General features: G+C 43.6%; 1 protein-coding gene across 10 annotated transcripts in view; it reads left to right on the plus strand.

The window, feature by feature from the left end:
- The window catches only part of SCML4 (Scm polycomb group protein like 4), a 99576-nt gene that overhangs the window by 46200 nt on the left and 35167 nt on the right, over positions 1–18209 (plus strand). For 9 of the 10 annotated variants that reach the window (XR_009354515.1, XR_009354514.1, XM_059176950.1 and 6 more), the window contains 3 exons: positions 1526–1740; positions 2691–2789; positions 15956–16085. Coding sequence is in view for 8 of the 10 variants with exons in the window: in XM_059176950.1 (XP_059032933.1) it covers positions 1526–1740; positions 2691–2789; positions 15956–16085 (444 nt within the window). In the remaining 2 variants the exon portion in view is untranslated. The remainder of the gene's footprint in view (positions 1–1525; positions 1741–2690; positions 2790–15955; positions 16086–18209) is intronic. The other variant, XM_059176947.1, reaches the window with a different exon arrangement.

Genomic DNA, 18209 nt, shown 5'->3' on the forward strand with positions numbered 1-18209 from the left:
GATCGATTACCTTTTGCTGCAAGATTTAGGCATCTCTACCTGAAGAAGCTCATTCTTAGTATTTTTTTTTTTAAAGATTTTATTTATTTACTTGAGAGAGAGAGAGAAAGAGTGAGAGAGAAAGCATGAGAGGGCAGAGGGTCAGAGGGAGAAGCAGTTCCCCGCTGAGCAGATCCTGGGACTCCAGGATCATGACCTGAGCCAAAGGCAGTTGCTTAACCAACTGAGCCACCCAGGCGCCCCTCATTATAAGTATTTTTAATGCTATGAATATTGTATATGGGGTATCTGTGTGGGCGAAAGGATGTGTTCATAGTGAACAATTACCCACAGTCCCACTGTCTTGGCCATTGGTGGCATTCTAGCATGTTTCCTTTCACTTTTCACCACAGAAATTTTTGTGTAGTGGTGATAATTTTTATGTGTAATTTATGAGATGCTTTTTCACTCAACCTCATGTTATTGAGAGAGTATTTTTTTTTCTTAAGATTTTATTGATTTATTTGACAGAGTGAGAGAGAGAGAGACAGCGAGAGATGGGACACAGCAGGGGGAGTAGAAGAGGGAGAAGCAGGCTCTCCACTGAGCAGGAAGCCCAATGTTGGGCTCTATCCCAGGACCCTGGGATCACCACCTGAGCCAAAGGCAAACGCTTAATGACTGAGCCACCTAGGCGGCCCTAGAAATAGTATTGTTAAAGGCTTTTAACTAGTTGATTGTTTTATCCTGTAGATATATGAACTATTCCCCTGTTGCTTATTATTTGGGCTCTATCCATCTTATTTTTGCAATTCTAAATCATGTTAAAATGAACATCTCTGTATATTCTCTCCATATTTTGATCAAGGGACATAACTTTTTTTAGAGAGGGAGAGGGAGAGATTGAGGCAGAGAGGGGCACAAGGTGAGAGAGAGAGAGAGAGAGCGTGCCTTCAAGTGAGCTCCATGCCCTGAGATCATGACCCATGCCGAAATCAAGAGTTGGACGCTTAACCGACTGAGCCACCCTGGCGCCCCAAGGGACAAACTAATACAACTGATTTGTATTGTTAAATATCTTTCACAGGAAACACAAAGGTCACAACCATTTACAACCCAGCCAAAGGGACAGGAGTGAAGTGGGAGGAGGGTTGGATTTATTTAATACTATTATTCTATTACTTCAAAGTTAAATTAACTGGGGAAACTTGAGACACACACTGATGAAGTCGTCTCATGCTGGTGACACTTTCAGTTGTGTCTGGAGCTGGGAAGCTATTGTCCTCTCCCCCCTAGCCAGTATCCTCCCTACTTCATCACAGCTCTGTGGAAATTCGTTCTCCTGGAAATTATTTAACCAGAAGCCCAACAGCCCTGTAAAAACTCCTCCAGGTGCCTGGTTCTCTCGTATTTGGTCCCCACCCCCACCACCACCACCAGTGGAGGGTAGGTAAGGCTCCAAACGCCAAACTGGATACATGCTTGCCTTGCAAACCAAACAAACCCTTCTGTTTTTGTTTTGCTTTGTGTCTGGACTAATTCTTAGCACCTCTTCTGCCTGTGAGCGATTTGTCACTTCCTTCTGTAAGACTGGCACCGGCAGACATGCAGTCCCAGAGGATCCCGGGGAGAAAGCGAGGCCGACCCCCACTTCACTCAACACCTATGAAGATGGCGGTTCGTAACCTTTATTCCGCTTCAGCTGGCGCGTTGCCAGCAGTGAAGATCCCCAAGAAAAGAGGGCGGAAGCCTGGGTACAAGGTACGGCTCCATCATCTCCTTTCTCCTCAGGGACGTTGGGCTGGGGCATGGGGGCTTGGGCAGAGCGGCCGCTGCTCCGGGTGAGGAAAGGCTGGTTGCTGAGGGACGACGGGCGCCGAAACAAGTTTCTCTCAGGGAAGCGCGTCACGGACAGGGCCTCATTGTCACACCGTGGCCCACAATGCATGCTGTCCCTGTCGTGTGTGTTTTTACAAGTGAGAAAGCAAATTGCACCAGATGGGGAAAGCTGTGAGGCGAGCAGATTTTTAGGGTCAGAGCTAAACGCGCAATATGAAGGCTCGCATCTAAATTAGCGTTTCAGGCACCGAGTTTTCCCCCAACCGTGCCTGCTAGGGCGGCGCTCGAAGCCACTTTCCAGAACTCCTTCGTCACTTATTTTAGTAGAAGCAGATGATGTTCCTGAGGCATTTAAATTAATACTAAGGGCAGGCTAGTGTCAAAGGACCCAGGAGCGTTTTCCCAAACAGAGGCCCAACAAGGGAACTCGTCAGGAATATTCAGGGTGTTAATTCATAGATTCCTGCTTATAAAAAGTGCTGATGTCAAGTTTGGCTCCAAGGAGGCGTAGCAGGCAGAACTCAAATCCTGTGACCCTTTGAAGACCTAACAGTTTGGAGTGGGGGGGGGGGGGCAGGTGGAAAAGAAATTCTCTGATGCAATTGCAATCACATAAAACAATCTGAACTGGGAGGAGGGAGAGCTTCTCCTCCAAGAGGTTTCTGAAGAGGCTTCTAGAGAAGAAAGACTATTGAGTCTGTTCTCCACGAGCCTTTTGGGCATTAGAAAACGAGCTTCAGAAGTTTTCCTTCAGTTATTTTTCTTGAAAGAAAGAGCTTATGTTTCCATCTTGAGACTTGAATACTCGAACCAAAATGCAAATTGGCAATTAACTCCCATATATTTAGGAAAATGTATGGAAATTATTTCAGGTCAGCAGAAAGACAGAGCTTCCGGAAGAATTGGTAATGAATTCAACCTTTATCCCTTTGGTTCTCTGCAGTTCCTCCAACTGCTGGAAAATAAAAACGGTAGGTGGGGGGGTGGGGAGGTGACTCCGAGTTATTTGGGGGTCACGGGCTTTAGTAAAAGAGGCTTTTACTCAATCATCTCCTGAAGTAAAGTCTTCTGTCACTGGTTATTTTTCTAGCCAAGAGAGCCTCCTTTTTCTCATGGGCACTAAGGGCATATGCCCTTAGTATGGGCTTCAGAGAACTATGTCTCAGAAGCAGGCACAGGGCGGGTCTTCCCAGCTCGGCACCTGCACCCTTGCTGAGGTGTGGGAGTTGCTTCTGGAAGGCTGGAGCAGGGCAGCCTTCTATCAACAGAGTTGATGGAGCCAGGGAGCAGATCCAGGATCTGAGGAAACACACTGAACATTCCTCTCTCCTAGTTGGCCTTTCTTCGACTCCCCTGGGAGCTGTGACCCAGGAATGAAAATTACCAACAGACATAGCATTTCTGGGGCCAGGAAAAATGGAAATTCAGTCCATGGAATGAGCCCGACTTGGCAATTGTCCTGTGTCCTAAAAGGGGCAGTTTTCAGAGCTCCTAAAACGGGGCAGGAAGAAAGTTTTTTGGCATGGTAAGCTGACAGTCTGGGTCCTACAACATGGAAGGCAGGCCTCATGCCCACGTCTCACAAGGGCAGCAGGTCCCAGCTCTTGCTCAAGTCCACCTTCCATGTATTTGGGGAAATGTGTGGGAATTATCTCAGGCCTGCAGCTCCCAGACAGCTCCCCATGCAGTGGGTTTGGTGTTCGGGAATGTCTTCAAACCAGGTGGCGTCTGCTGGAAGGGCTGACTCCCTTGTGGTGACGCAAGAAAAATAAGAACCAGATGAAAATCTTCATAAAGCTGAAATGGTTCTGCCCAAAGGATCATCCTTTATTCTGAGATATCTGCTTCCTACTGTTTTGGTGTTAAAATTTATTTTATTTAAGTGTCTTACGTGGTGAGGAACTTGGGAATTCTAAAAAGCATTTTATTAAATGTTGTATGTTGTCAGGATTTGGTAATTCAAAAAATATCCTCACTTGGCAAAATAAATTTGGCAACCTGTTAGGTTTCTTCAGTTTTATTCTGATGATTTCTGAGACCCAGAAGCCCATTTTACCATTAATGAAAAGATCTTAATCGTGGGGAGACCAGCAAGGAAAGTGTAGAGTTTCAATTCATTTACCAAATGGCCACTAATTCGGCAATTTTAACTATTTGAGATTCATTTGGGGAGACAGAAGTTGTTAAAAAAAAAATCCTGAGCAAGCGAAATAAGATATTTCTATTTCTAATATAATTCTATATTTCTATATAATAAGAATTTTTGTTTTAACTGAATGGTATTTTATTAATCATATAGAATAAAAAATACAATAACATCAATATCATACAATAGTAACAATTGTTACATCAATAATAGCATCATTATGGTATATTTATGCTAACAATATTGTCACAATAGAATAATCAGTATTTGAGTGTTCAGAAGGCTCTTTCCCAGGAGATTCTGAGGATGCCTGGTGGTGCTGACTATGTCAAGGTCTATGGTGGTGGCCATTTGTTGCTTCTTGCCTGGTGCTCTCCCACACTGCGCTGCCCATCACCTCTTGTGTCAATCACATGTGGAAACTCTCCCTGCTCCAAATATGGGCACAAGGCTCTCCATTTAAGACCCACGCACAGCTAACACGCGGTGTGATATTTAACCCCTTCTCTGGGTCTTGAGAATAATATGAGTGAATTACAAGCAGAAAAGGAAGAATTCAACCAGTAGTCAGATGTCAGCGCCCCAGAGTTCATAGGTCATGCCTCCTCCCAGGGCCCATCTGCCCATGTCTCTTGGCCCAGGCCAGTGACCTCACTGCCAGGTCATGCTCACTGCTGTGAGAACACCATCTGATGGCCTTAAGCTCCCTTCTCACCCCAGTCGAAGGAAGCAGAAACCTCTTCACATCATATTTTCTCTGAAGAGCCATACGCTGACTGCCTCGAAAACAGCCTTCTTCAACCTGGAACAGAATTTGTATCTCAGTTTGAAGCCTCTGCTGTTGGTTTAGTTCATAGACAACTCAAGGTCAACAGATAGATTTTCCTTATATCTCATGACTAAAAAGACCATTAAGTTCGTTTTAAAGAGATAAAGAGAGAGAGAGTCTACATTAAGGAGGAACTCTAGCTTCCATTCTGTAAATGTGGCTGAATATAATGTCACCGAACAGTGGGATTTCTAGCTCCTGTGCCTTTATGGTTGGGATTATGATTGAAGCGGGAAGAAAAAAGTGTTGAGTTTTGAAAATAGCTGTCTGTTCCCTCTACATAACTGTAATAATAATACTAACAACAACAACAACAACAATGATAATAACAATAACAGTCATAGAACATTCATTGACCACTTCTGTGTTTGAGGATCTGGGCCAAAATATTGTGTATATTTTCTTATTTGACCCCTGATAGCAAGGGGAGTCAGAAAAACGGCAGGAATTAGGTATGAATGAACCAAGTCCTACAGCCTGAGGCCACTTACTGATGGGCCAGCAGCCCCCTAGACCTTGGCAATCTCTTTGTACTATTGTTCAGAATAGTAATTATGCTTTCCCATTTAGTCTTTCCAAAAAAGAGTAAATTATGTTCTGTCTGCTCTGTTTTATGAGCTCAGAAAATTGTAACATGTTTAGAAAGAATATTATCCCTAAAATACTAAAAACAAATGGTTAACATGTTCTAACATGATGGTAATTATATTACTCAGAATATAGAAGCCAGATGCTGTAACAAAGGCCAAACAACAGTGGCCTAAAGAAGATAGAAGCTAACTCCCCTGTTGTGTTAAAGTCTGAGAAGCTCATCTGAGAATGATATGATGTCTCCATGGTTTTGGGACCCAGGCTCCCTTTCTGTTGTTCTGCTACTCTTTTTTTTTTTTAATTTATTTTTTAAATTTATTTTTATTATTATGTTCAGTTAGCCAGGATATAGTACATCATTAGTGTTCTGCTATTCTTAACACCAAATCTCTACCTCATACTCTAAAATAGCCTTCCACTTCCCACTATGGCACTCGTCTAGGCAGCGGAATGGGGACAGAGGTAGTGGAGCATGTCTTTCCCCTTTAAGGACTCAACCCTCAAAGCTGCACACACCCCTTACAATTGGATCTCACTGGCCATAAACTAGCCCATTGGCCATACTTAGTGCCAAAAGAGATGGGGAAATGCAGTGCTAGGGGGCTAGGGGATCAGGTGGCCAGCTAAAAGTCAAGGAATCCCATTGATAAAGAAAGAAGGGGGCATGGAAATTTGGGAATAACCCGCAGCCTCTGCTAAGTTCTTAAAGAATAGTCTTTTTTTTTCTTCTTCATATTTTATTTATTTATTTGTCAGAGAGAGAGACTACAAGCAGGGGGAGCAGCAGGCAGAGGGAGAAGACTACGTACTGAACAAGGAGTGGGACTCAATCCCAGGACCCAGGGATCATGACCTGAGCCAAAGGCAGAGGCTTAACTAACTGAACCACCCGGGCGTCGTAAAGAATAATCTTCTTTTAACTAGAAGATTCACTCTATAAAGAGAGTGATTTTCCAATAAACATAAGTAATGCCACATTATGTTTTTTTCCTCTTTTTTATTGCCATCCTTTTCTTACCCCCCCCACCCCCCGCAAAGTATGTGTCCTTGGCATTGTGTAACAAGGAAGTCAAATTCACAGAAATCTCAATTAAGAGAATGTTCGAACTTAAGTAGAAAGGGTTTTATTTGTTCCAACACTTGCTCAAAGCCTCTTCTAAAATGTGTTTTCATTAGAACTGTTGAATTGGCTTCCACGATTCTTTGATTATCCAGATCTTGTATTGTCTTAGAGTCCTATTTACGAACGTCAAATGCAGCATGATATTGTATGCAAGGGAAGAATAGCTATCTCATGAGCCTTCCTGCGCTGATCTTCGAGGTACGCCCCCCTTGCTGATGGTGGGCATGGCATGCCCCTTGCATCCCCATTTTCCCATGGGGAAAATCATTACACAGGCACAAGTTGGCAGGAGCCGTTCCCTTAGGATGAACGGTGTGGGGAACTCAGGGTGGGGACTGTCTCTCCTATGGTTTTCTGTGACACCCCCACCCCCAGGGCTGGAGCAAAGGCCAAGGCTGAGGTTCAGTGGGGGTGGGAGGCAGAGGTATGCTGGCTAATGTCCCCCCACCAGCTGAGCGTGAGTCCAACATGAATGCTGGTTGATATTTTCAATTATGTTAAGAGGTAAGAAAGTAAGAAAGGTAAAGAGTGAAATCGTATGTTGGAAGTTTGCTCATTTGTTGAGCATGTGATGAGCTTCTTCGTTGAACTGGGTGATAGTTTGTGAAAACCAAAAATAGTTCAGTTTTTTGTGCCATTCGTGGTGTAACAGTCGCAGACAAGGCCCACTTTTAAGTTTAGTTTGTGGGGGGTTTTGGTTTGTTTATTTATTTATTTATTTGACACAGAGAGAGTGAGAGAGATCACAAGTAGGCAGAGAGGCAGGCAGAGAGACAGGAGGAAGCAGGCTCCCCGCTGAGCAGAGAGCCCATGAGGGGCTCAATCCCAGGACCCTGGGACCATGACCTGAGCTGAAGGCAGAGGCTTTAACCCACTGAGCCACCCAGGCATCCCTAGGCTTAGTTTAATTTGTGTTTTTAACATTTTCTCCATCACTTTCTCAAGTCTGTGAGTCAATCAGAGAGTAAATCCGGCCCTAATTGGTAGCATTCAATAATTTCCAAGGCATATATTCCCAACATGTCCAGTTCCAAGATACCAAAATGGCAGCCCCGAGCATGGAGTTGCTCAGACACACTCCTGTGTCTTTACTTCCCTAAGGGCATGATAACAAAATAATTAGAATAATTAGAAAGTGATGAGTTTTTGAGTATCAATTACCTTTGTTTTTAAAGTATTTTAAATCAATACTCTGTAAATATATATATACTTCAATGTTCAGCAATCACTGTGTCAACTTGCAATATTCCTGAAAATCTAAGTCATCCTTTATGGCCCAGTTTAAGGCAGCTCCAGCTTCCCACTGCCCTGAGTTCTGCTAAGACACAGTCCCGCTCCTGGATGCACCCTGTTTTCTCTCCATCTGTAGGGTCGACCCCTTGCAGGCTGATGCAGAGAACTTGGCCTTCTCACTAGTTTCTGTAAGAAACCCAATCATACCACACATTGCTTGAAATATGTGGTCTGTACTAAAGATTGTTGGGGGCACAGGGCGTCGTGAACAGCATTTCATGAAGTAATTCTCACAAGTAGATCCATTTTTCTGAATTCCACTTAATCCAGTGATGGTGTTTTGTGGTTTCCCTTTTCTTTCTTCTCTCTCCTGGTACCCTGGAGTACTGGCTCATCGTCTCCTCTCTCAGCTTCCCTCTGTCTAGGAGGAAACTAAGCCCTGCCCTCAGCAAAGCGGCAGCCTCCTCGTATCACCTCCACTCTTCACGGGTCTCGGGGGTTCTCTGGGTCCAGAGGAAAATCTGAACCAAGCACAGAGATGGTGGGAGAAAGCTCCAGCATCCCCACCGTATCCCCACCCTGTCCGCACCCCTGAAAGGCATTAGTGAGCCGGCCCATTTCCTCCCCAGCTTCAAGCATTCCCTTCTGTCTTCATTGTCATGTAGGCAGTTTGTTGTATTGGGGTAATATTATTTTCCTGAAAAAGTTTTAGTTCAAAGAAAGCTTAGCTAGCATCTCAGATTTAACCGAGGGGCCTGTTGCCAAAGAAGGTCTCAAGGCTGAAGGATAGCGGCCCCTCCGTCCCTTAGGTGTTTCATCTCTCCTCCAAGTGCGGGGAGAAAAAGGTATGGGTGGACCCAGAAACAAGCTGCCGCCTAGGAATGGAATTAGGTCGTTGGCTATAAACGTCTTGTTCTTGGAGCTGATATGCATTTCCTTAGACTAAAGTCTAAGGTTAAACACAGTGAGGTATTCAATTTTCCCTAACTCTGCTCCCCACAGCATCTCCTCAGAACCCGGAGGAAGTTTTGTGTGGAGAAAGAGTGCGAGTCTAAGGGAATTAGGGCAGCTTTCCTTATTGTCAGGGGTGGGTAGGGGTCAGGTGGGACAAGTTTTCAACTGGCTCACCCTTCGTGGGTTTATAGCCCTTTGGATGAGCCCTGACCTCCATACCAATTCCCAAGGCCTAGATTTCACTTATATTTTGGTCTGATATTTTTTTAAAGATTTTATTTATTTATCTGAGAGAGGGATTTTATTTATTTATTTGAGAGAGAGGGGAGGATGGAGAAGGACAAGCAGACACCACACTGAGCATGAAGCCTGATGAAGGGCTCAATTCCACAACTCCAAGATCATGACCTGAGATGAATCAAGAGTTGGGCATTTAACTGATGGAGCAAACCAGGCACCCCTGGCCTGATAATTCTTTATATATTGTCAGCTCCTTTATACTTTCATTAATCTTACATTTATTGTTTGTGGCTATTTTCAATTGATCCGAAGAACCTAGTTTTCTATATTTCCAGAAATAGAATTCCAAAGAAATTCAGGATGGCACGTTTCTTCTAATCAACATTCAAAATATGGCACTGACACTGGTTTTGTTTCAAATGCTTTCATGTTTTCAGACATAGTCTAATACAGGGTATATACGTATTATGGATTGGAATAGAATTTAGAAACCCACAATCTACCCAATCTCATGGCTTTGGAAGATGAAGCCTAGAAGCACTGAATGAGCTGCTCAGGGTTCCATGTGAGCTGGTGGCAGACCCGGGATTTAAACCCCAGCCCTGCCTCCGAGCCCTGTGTTCCAGCCCCTCCCCTGTGGGGTGTCAGCGATGTATAGTTGATGACTGAAGTCATGCAAGTTCTCAGTGTCCATCTCCCGGGGGAGGAAATATGGGTCCATTTCTCCTTCATGTCATGCCCTCCCCCAATACTATCAACAAGAGTGATTTCCTGAGTCCTCATTTGCACTAGCTCTATGTTAGATGTTTACATTTAAATCTTGACACATCCCTGTGAGGGGATATTATTATCTTCACACAGATAAAGAAAGGCAGGCTCCAGAATCCTAAGTTACAAGAGCTCCTCACACTGAGTGGCTGAGCTGGACTTTGAGCTCAGATCCAAAAGCTATGTTCCAGTGTATGTGCCCACTGGCACCCCGAACTTATTTTTAAATTTTGCTTTGTTCCTTCATCTCTGCTGATGTGTATGTCGTCTCTACACATCATACTCCCTCAACAACATTCTCCATCCTCAGATGACCAACCTATTGCTACCAGTGTATAGTTAGTACTTCTGTTCCTGCCGCACTTGAAAATTTCTAGATTAATACTTCAATTTTCGGAGCAATTAACCCCTTCTCCATTAGTGGCCCCTGGTCACACATCTCAGTTTGCAAACTGACCCTCCCCTTCCCCAACTCTTTCCAGTGGTTGTTTAGCAAATGTCTTAGAGAAGGTCTTCCCCAAAAGACAGCTGGAGTGAGAAACTCTCCAGGCCCTTATTTTGGATCTGTAAATGGAAAAGAAAGATGAGCTGCTCGTACATTCTCCAACCCCTTTTGGTGGAGACGCCAGCTGGCAGGAACCCACTCTCTACTCTTCTGCGTCACCCATCACGATACTCTACCCCAGCAAAGCACAGCCCCTTGGGCAGCTGCTGGCAACCACACCCTGGTGGAGGGGGTGACCACATCCTTTTGATTGAAGTTTTGAATTTCAGGTGAAGGTGCCAACTTTGCCAGCATCTGTACAGGGCTGTTGGCTTTGAAGGCCAAGGATTAGCTCCAGTATATGTCAGAGCATGGCGTCTCAGGCACCTAATCTCTCTCTAGACTTACGCTTCCAAGAAAGAAGTTTGCCTCCCTTCCTCCCTTCCATTTTATCCAGTTTATTCTGCCAGATCCTGTTTTTAATACTTTAAAAATAACCGATATTTTAGAATAGGTTTGGATTTACAGGCGAGTTGCGAAGGTAAAACAGAGAATTCTCATATACCCCATGCCTACTTTCTTCTATGGTTAACATTTTATATTACTATGATACATTTGTCTCAACCAGCGAACCAATAATAATACATCATTATTAAATCATGTCCGTATTTTATTCAGATTCATTAGTTTTTCCGTATTCTATTCCAGGATCTAGCCAGGATATCATATTAACATTCAGTCATCTTGTCTCCTTAGGCTTCTCTTGGCTGTGAAAATTTCTCAGAGTTCCCTTGTTTTTGATGACATTGGCAGTTTTGAAGAGTTGGTCAAGTGTTTTATAAAATGTTCATAATTTGGGCTTGTCTGATGTTTTTCTAATGATTAGACTGGGGTTATGGGTTTTGGGGAAGAAGATTCCAGAGGTAAGGTGTCATTCTCATCATGCCATGTCAAGGGTACATACTATCAATGTGGATTATCACTGTGGATGGTGACCTTGGTCACCTGTCTGAGGTGGTGTTTGATGGGTTTCTCCATGGTAAAGTCACTTTCCCCACATTTCCATGCTGTCCTTTTTGGAAGGAAGTCACTATGTGGAACTCACACTTAAGGAGTGGGAGGTTATGTTCCACAATAACTATTTGGAATATTTATGCATAAGAGGTTTGTCTGTTTTCCTCCATGTATATAGTCAGTCATTCATTTATGTCAGTAGGGAGTAATGGATATTCATGGTATACTTTGAATCAGAATCCATTACTCATGATTTGTTGCTCATATTGTTCCAGATTTGGACACCGTAAGCTCTTTCCATTGACTCTTGTGTTCCTATGACCCACAGTCATCATTGTGTATGTGTGTGTTTAGTACTCTCACGTTCTGAGACAAGATGTCGCAGGCTCATCTTGAATGCTTCCCTCACTTGTCCTTGAATCAGCCCTTTCTCCAAAAAGCCCTAGCTCCTTTTATTGAAGAATGGTATTAGCTACCAAGAGTGGACCCTTCTGTTTTATTTTGTGCATTTAAAAAACAAAATGCAACAAAAAAGCTATTTAAAAAAACAGCACTTTTTTGTTTTGTCCATTTAAAAAAAAATGCAACAACAACAAAAACAAACAAACAAAAACACACAAAAAGCCAGCAATGGCAAAGGCAAATGACCTGCCAGAGAATAGCATCTCTGTATGTTGGGTCATACAGGGAGTTCCTCATTCCACATGTAGGAGAGGCACTGACAGGGGGCCCCACATCACACCAAAGTACATTCCTAGCCACTGGACTCATTTCTACTTTAGGAGCCTCGAAAATCGGATGTGACTCCCTTTCCTAGGACAAGTTTTTTCCTTTATTTTAAGTGATGAGATAGAAATTTCAGCATGCTAGGTCAAAGGTATGCTTCCTGATGGTCTATTCTCTTACCAGAAGAATTTTTAAAAAGTCATGGACCACCCACGAGTGCGTGAGATTTCTTCTTTGTTCAAAAGTCCCAGCAGCTGTTTGAAGGGTAGGATGAATGTCCATGGTTTGCCCTGCAACCGGCTGACTTATTCTAATTCCTTCAATTGCTTTATCTGATCAGAAATGGTGGGCAGTGGTAAGAGCCAACTCTATTTGTGTTACTCTTAAGAGGTGGATTCAACAAACAGACCCTTTTCTAATAAATATTAAAATTGTGAGCAAGCATTAGGTCTTAGGGTTATTATACACTCATGCAAACAGGAAACTCTCCACCCTCACTCTCCTCACCATCATCACCATTGTCACATCACCATCCTTCTAGGGAAGGGTCACGAGGATCTTTGTGCGATTTGCTTAAAGACACAGAGGGAACATTGGTGACTTGCTAAATCTTACTTTTCCCCCACCAACATCATTATCTGTATGTTGGTTGGAGGGCTCTAAGCCTGTAATGGAAAATTTAGCCAAGGTCCTTCTAGAGACCACTGCCCACAGTTGTTGGGGACTGCTACCACCAGCCTCTCCATCACAAGCCATGCAGCACAGCATATCATTCCTAGGACTGTCAGGGGGACGCGTGGTGCACGACCTGGGAGGACCGGCAGGGTAACATGTAGCCCTTGTCACACTCGGCAGGTGAGGGAACCGTGCCAAAGTCACGATCACTGAGTCACAGCTGGTTTCTGATCCCCTCCTTTCCACCACTGAGTTGTCTTTGAGATTATTTCTATAGTATTTAGCAGAGCATAACTAATTTTTCAAATGCTAAACAGAATAAGATGATATCTCTGTTGACTGTAGCTTCTGACTAACATTGGGTCTCTTGCCAGAGCCCCAGATTCTGCATCCAGATAGCCCTGGGCAACCAGGGTGCTCACTTTTGACGGATTTAATTGTAAATTTCAGTGAATTTAAATTCATTTCCACACGTCCCACTGCATCCTCAATGCTGCTCAGCAGCCACACCTTAGTTCATGAACACAGCCTCCTCTATCCTCACTCAGGCTTCTGGCATCATGGAGAAATTAGAAGCCATCAGAAGAGACCTTTTGTAAGTAAGTTCCCATCTCCACATCCACCCCCCTCCACACACACACACACACACACACACACACACACACACCAGATCCGGGCCATTATACTCTGCTTTGCAATAAAATAGATGAAAGGTCCCGAGTTTCCCTGCAGCCTTGACCCAGCCCTCCCACCCACCCCTCGGCCTCCATTCACTAAATTCATTCCCTCTCACCTTCTCAAGTCCTGATGCTGCCAGCTCTCCAAGCACTCCCCTGAATCATCCTTTCCCTCTCTGCTGGATTATTTCCCTCAGCATTAAAGTATGTCTCTCCTGTCTCAAAATATGTATGTGTGTGAGTGTGTGTGTGTGTGTATAAATATATAAATATATATAAAATATATAAAATTATATAAAATATATATATATGTATAAAGAAGTATTTATATATATAAATACTTTTTTAAAAGCTTTAATTGTGGTAAGACACATGGCATAAAATGTACCATCATACCCACTTCTAAACGTACAGCTCGGTAGCAAGTATATTCACATTGCTATGCATTCCGTCTCTAGAACTTCACCTTGCAAAACAGAAACTCTGTCCCCATTAAACAACTCCCCATTCCCTTCTCCCTCAAACCCCTGGAGAAAACTATTCTACTTTCTGGTTCAGTGATCTTGACTATTCTAGGTACCTTAAATGAGTGGAATCATGGAATACTTGTCTTTTTGTGACCCGCTTATCCCACTTAGCAAATATGTTCAAGACTCCTCCATGTTGTAGCATGGGCCAGAATTCCCTTCCTCTTCAAGGCTGAGTAATATTCCCTTGTGTATACATATCATCTTATGTTTATCTATTCATCTGTCAGTGTACCCTGGTAGTTGCTTCCTTGTGGACTATTGTGAGTTTTGCTGTTATGAGCATGAGTGGACAAATCCCTCTTGGAGATCTTGCTTTCAATTCTTTTGGATATAGACCTGGAAATGGAATTGTTGGGCAATTCTATTTTAAATTTCTTGGAGAACTGCTCTACTGCACCATTCCTGCCAATGGTGCACAAGAGTTCTGATTTCTCCACATCCTGCCACACTTATTATTTTTTTCATTTGTTTTTGATAGTAGCTATCCTGATGGGTATGAGGTGATCTCCCACTGTGGGGCAAAAACTACTTGATTTGACTTTTCCTTCTTGCTATGGCTAATTTTTGGCTCCCCTTCCAGACAAGCCTCCTTGAAAGAGTTGACTTAAACTCCTGATCCCAGTGCTTCCCCTCCCATTATTTCTTGAGCTAATTCCAATCAGGCTCTCATCCCACCCACTGCACTACCCCCTCTATGTTGAGAAGTTGCTACATCTAAAGGCCACTTCTACTCTTCCTTGTGATTAGAGCTTTTGACATGGCTGACCACTCTCTCCTTCATGAAACACTTTCTCTGGCTCCCACAAGGACCCACTCTCTCAGTTTTCTTTCTACTCCACTGGATGTCTTTCCTGGTTTCTTTTGCTGGTTCCTCCTTGTCTCTCCAAGACTCTACATGTTGGAGTCTTGCAGAGCTCTGTGCTTGAATTTTTCTCTTCTCCATCTGTACTCCTTCTGTTCTTCTCTGATGAGCTTACCCATTATCATGGCCTTATATATCAACTCCATATTGATGATTCAATATGGGGGGATCTGCATATATGGGCGGGGTCTGCAAATATACTAACAACAGAATACACACCCTTGCTACTAAAACTATGGCCAATGGACTAGCAACATCAATACTGCCTAGAAGCTTGTTAGAAATGCAGAATCTCGGGCCCCACCCCAGACTTCCTGAATCAGAATTGATATTTTAATCAGATCCCCCAGGTGAGTGATTGCACCTTAAATTTGAAAAACAGTGGAGTAGTGGAAAAACACACTCAACCTTAATTGTGTACTAGAATCATCTGAGTACCTTTTAAAACTCCTGATGCCTTCGTCCCACTCCCAGAGAATGATTTAATTGGTCTAGAGTAGAGAACAGACACAGGTCAGTGGTGAAGAGGTGAAGTGACTGAATTGTTCATTATTTTTTGGTGGATTAGACAATTTTCTGTCAAACCTTGCTATGGAGAGTGACTTGTTGGCATTGACATAATCAACTGACCAGTCATCTCTATTTTATTCCATATCAACAAATTTCAGCTCCTCATTTTTTATTTCAAACAGTCCTTCAAGGTGGCTGCTTCTCATCACCAGAGAATACACTCATGTCCACACTTGGGCTGCCCTTGACAGTTTCTGCTGTAGGAAATAAACACTGAGTAGTATGGCAGCCTCTTGGAGGAACGGTTTCTGGTCTCTTTTCCAGCAGGATCCAGTGATCTTTGTGAGCTGATAGCTCAGCAGAGAGTGAGGAGAGCTTCCAAATTGGTCCCTGGGTAGCTGTTGGGAAAGCTCTGTCCACAGGATTCTAGGAATTTGCAGCATGGGTACCGTCCCCTCCCCTAAATTCTGCACTCAGACAGCTCACAGGCTTCAATGGTCATACCTCTTGTGTTCCCACACTCACTGCCTGACACTTGTCATTTCCTGGGTAGATCCACTCTAAGGGTAAGGTGCAGAGCTGATCTCTGAATTTGACCCCAGACATGAGTCTCTATCACAATCTTGAATCTGAAGTTCAACCCCTTAGCTGCACAATAGAAAGTTGTGGAAACATGATAGAGTAGCAACTGGTAACCTGATGTCCATGAAAAATTGGGGGCAAGTGTAGAGTGTATTTCTAGATTTTCCTTGACCAAATGGGCTCTGTCTTGCAGCTCAAGTCTCGGGTTCTTATGACTCCTTTAGCCCTCTCACCTCCGCGGAGCACACCGGAGCCTGACCTCAGCTCCATCCCTCAGGATGCAGCCACCATACCAAGCTTGGCGGCCCCACAGGCTCTCACAGGTAGGTCAGTTGAATGACCTCTAAGGCTGTGATGGCCAGCCCGCTGTCTAGCAGATGCTTTGTGAACTGGAGAGCTGCCATTGAGATAGCTCTAATGAAGAATTTAGTCCTTAGCTAGACAGCAGGGAGGACGACCAAATTCTCTGAGAATATTAGCTTAAGTGTCTCACAGATAGGATTACTTGAAACTTGGTTTTCAAGGCACCTCAAACTTGGTTTTCAAGGCACCTCAAATTCAACCTGGTTGCACTGGGATGGGACTAGAAAGGGTGGTTTGGTGGCCCAGTATTTTCTTTTCAGAGCCACGTTTACTTTTCACCCAGAGTGAACCTGCTTACCTTGAAGAGTTTCCAACTCTGTGTTTGTGATTCCAGATCTCCTAAGGACCCTAACCTCCTGTAGTCCCACCTGGTGTCTTCAATCCAGTCAGAGTAGAATTCAGTCCATTCTTTCTTATGGGGTGTCCACCAACAGCCATTTCTATTGTAAGAGTACCAGCAGTAGGATGGCATCTCTCTCTCTTTCACACACACACACACACACACACACACACACACACACACTGTCCCCGTCATCACAAGCCACCCAACTCCCAACCCACTTGATTCCCTTCAGTTTCCCTCCCATTCCTCTTAGGTAAAAACCAAACTTGTTTATGTGGTCAACAGATCCCTGCATTCATTGTCTTCCTCTCAGTCCCTAGAGCCCCCCATAAAATTCAGCATGTTGCCTTCCCTCTATCTGGAATGACCTCCTCTCTGGTCATCCTTCTCATCCCTTACATCTCAATTCAGGCATACCTTGCTCCAGAAGGCCTTCACTGACTTTCCTGCTAGGGTCCCCATGATGGGCCCTCTTAATACCTCCCCAGTGTGTCTTGACATGAGTGACATGTCTCACATGACAGTCTCGCATGGGTTCCTGGAGTGCTCTGAGTGTCTCTACCTTCCCAGAGGGGCTCCCAGCTCTGTGAAGCCAGGGAGCCCCAGAATCTGTAGAGTAGACCTAGCATAGTGCCTGGCATGAAGGTCCCTTATTGATTAGACTTCCTTAATCATCTGGGATGAGCACAAGAGAAGGCAACCCCATGGAGTGGAAAGAGCACAAGCATTGACATCAAAAGGCTTGAGTCCAAATCCTTGTTTCACCCTTAATTACACTTAAGACTTTAGAGCAAGCATCCAAACATTAAGCCTCATTTCTTCATTAGTTTCTTCATTAGTGAAGGAAATAATCATACCCTACTCCCAGGCTTGTCTTGAGAATTAAACAAGATAAAATATACAAAGGGCCTGGAACAGAGTAGGTGCTCAATAAAAGCGAAATTTCTTCACCCTTTTTGTTACTGTTTAATCCTTTCCATATCCTATTGGTCTCTTCTTCCAGTCCCTTTTGAACACTCCTTTGCTCTAGTGGTCAGATCCTCAAGGTAAGATCTTCCATAACCTGGGATGCGGGGGTGGGATAGAAGAGAAGTCATTGCCATGGGGAAGAAAATGTGACACCTGCCATTAATATTTATTTTTATCTCATCCTTTAAAATTTTCTATTTATTGGCTATGTTTTAAGATGCATGTAATATATTAAAACAGTCCAGAATGTATATATCCTGTGAATAAATAAACAATTTTGGGCATGTGCTCGAATATACAGATGGGGTCTATGACTTAAAAGCGTGGGGACCATTGGTTGGGCTCACCTAAATGGGCAGTTGTGTATTTAATATCTCTGAGATTATAAATAGCACTCTCTTTAGAACTTCTTTGAATATATAGTCTTTGGAGTAATCAGCATCATTGGAAATTTTTTGTCAATGCAAGTTAACAACAACAACAAAAATTCAGCAAACATTATGTGTAGTTTAACAGCTCCTTTGGAGGGGAAGGGAAGATTTTGTATGTGTACCTGCCCAGTATGGGAATACATTTATACACACGGTCTGCATTGACCTCCATAATTGCAATCCCGGTTTGAGTACATCAGAGGGGACCCACCTGCCTATCTGTTTCCAACCAAGAGGTTCTCTTGATAGTGAGCCCCAGAAGTTGGGGTTGATGGGTTCTTTTGCCTCTTGTACATCTCAAGTTGGGAAGAATCAGTCCCACCTTTGTTTTTTCCAGCTTT

The sequence above is a fragment of the Mustela lutreola genome, chromosome 6 (assembly GCF_030435805.1).
Source record: "Mustela lutreola isolate mMusLut2 chromosome 6, mMusLut2.pri, whole genome shotgun sequence".
Taxonomy (NCBI): Eukaryota; Metazoa; Chordata; class Mammalia; order Carnivora; family Mustelidae; genus Mustela; species Mustela lutreola.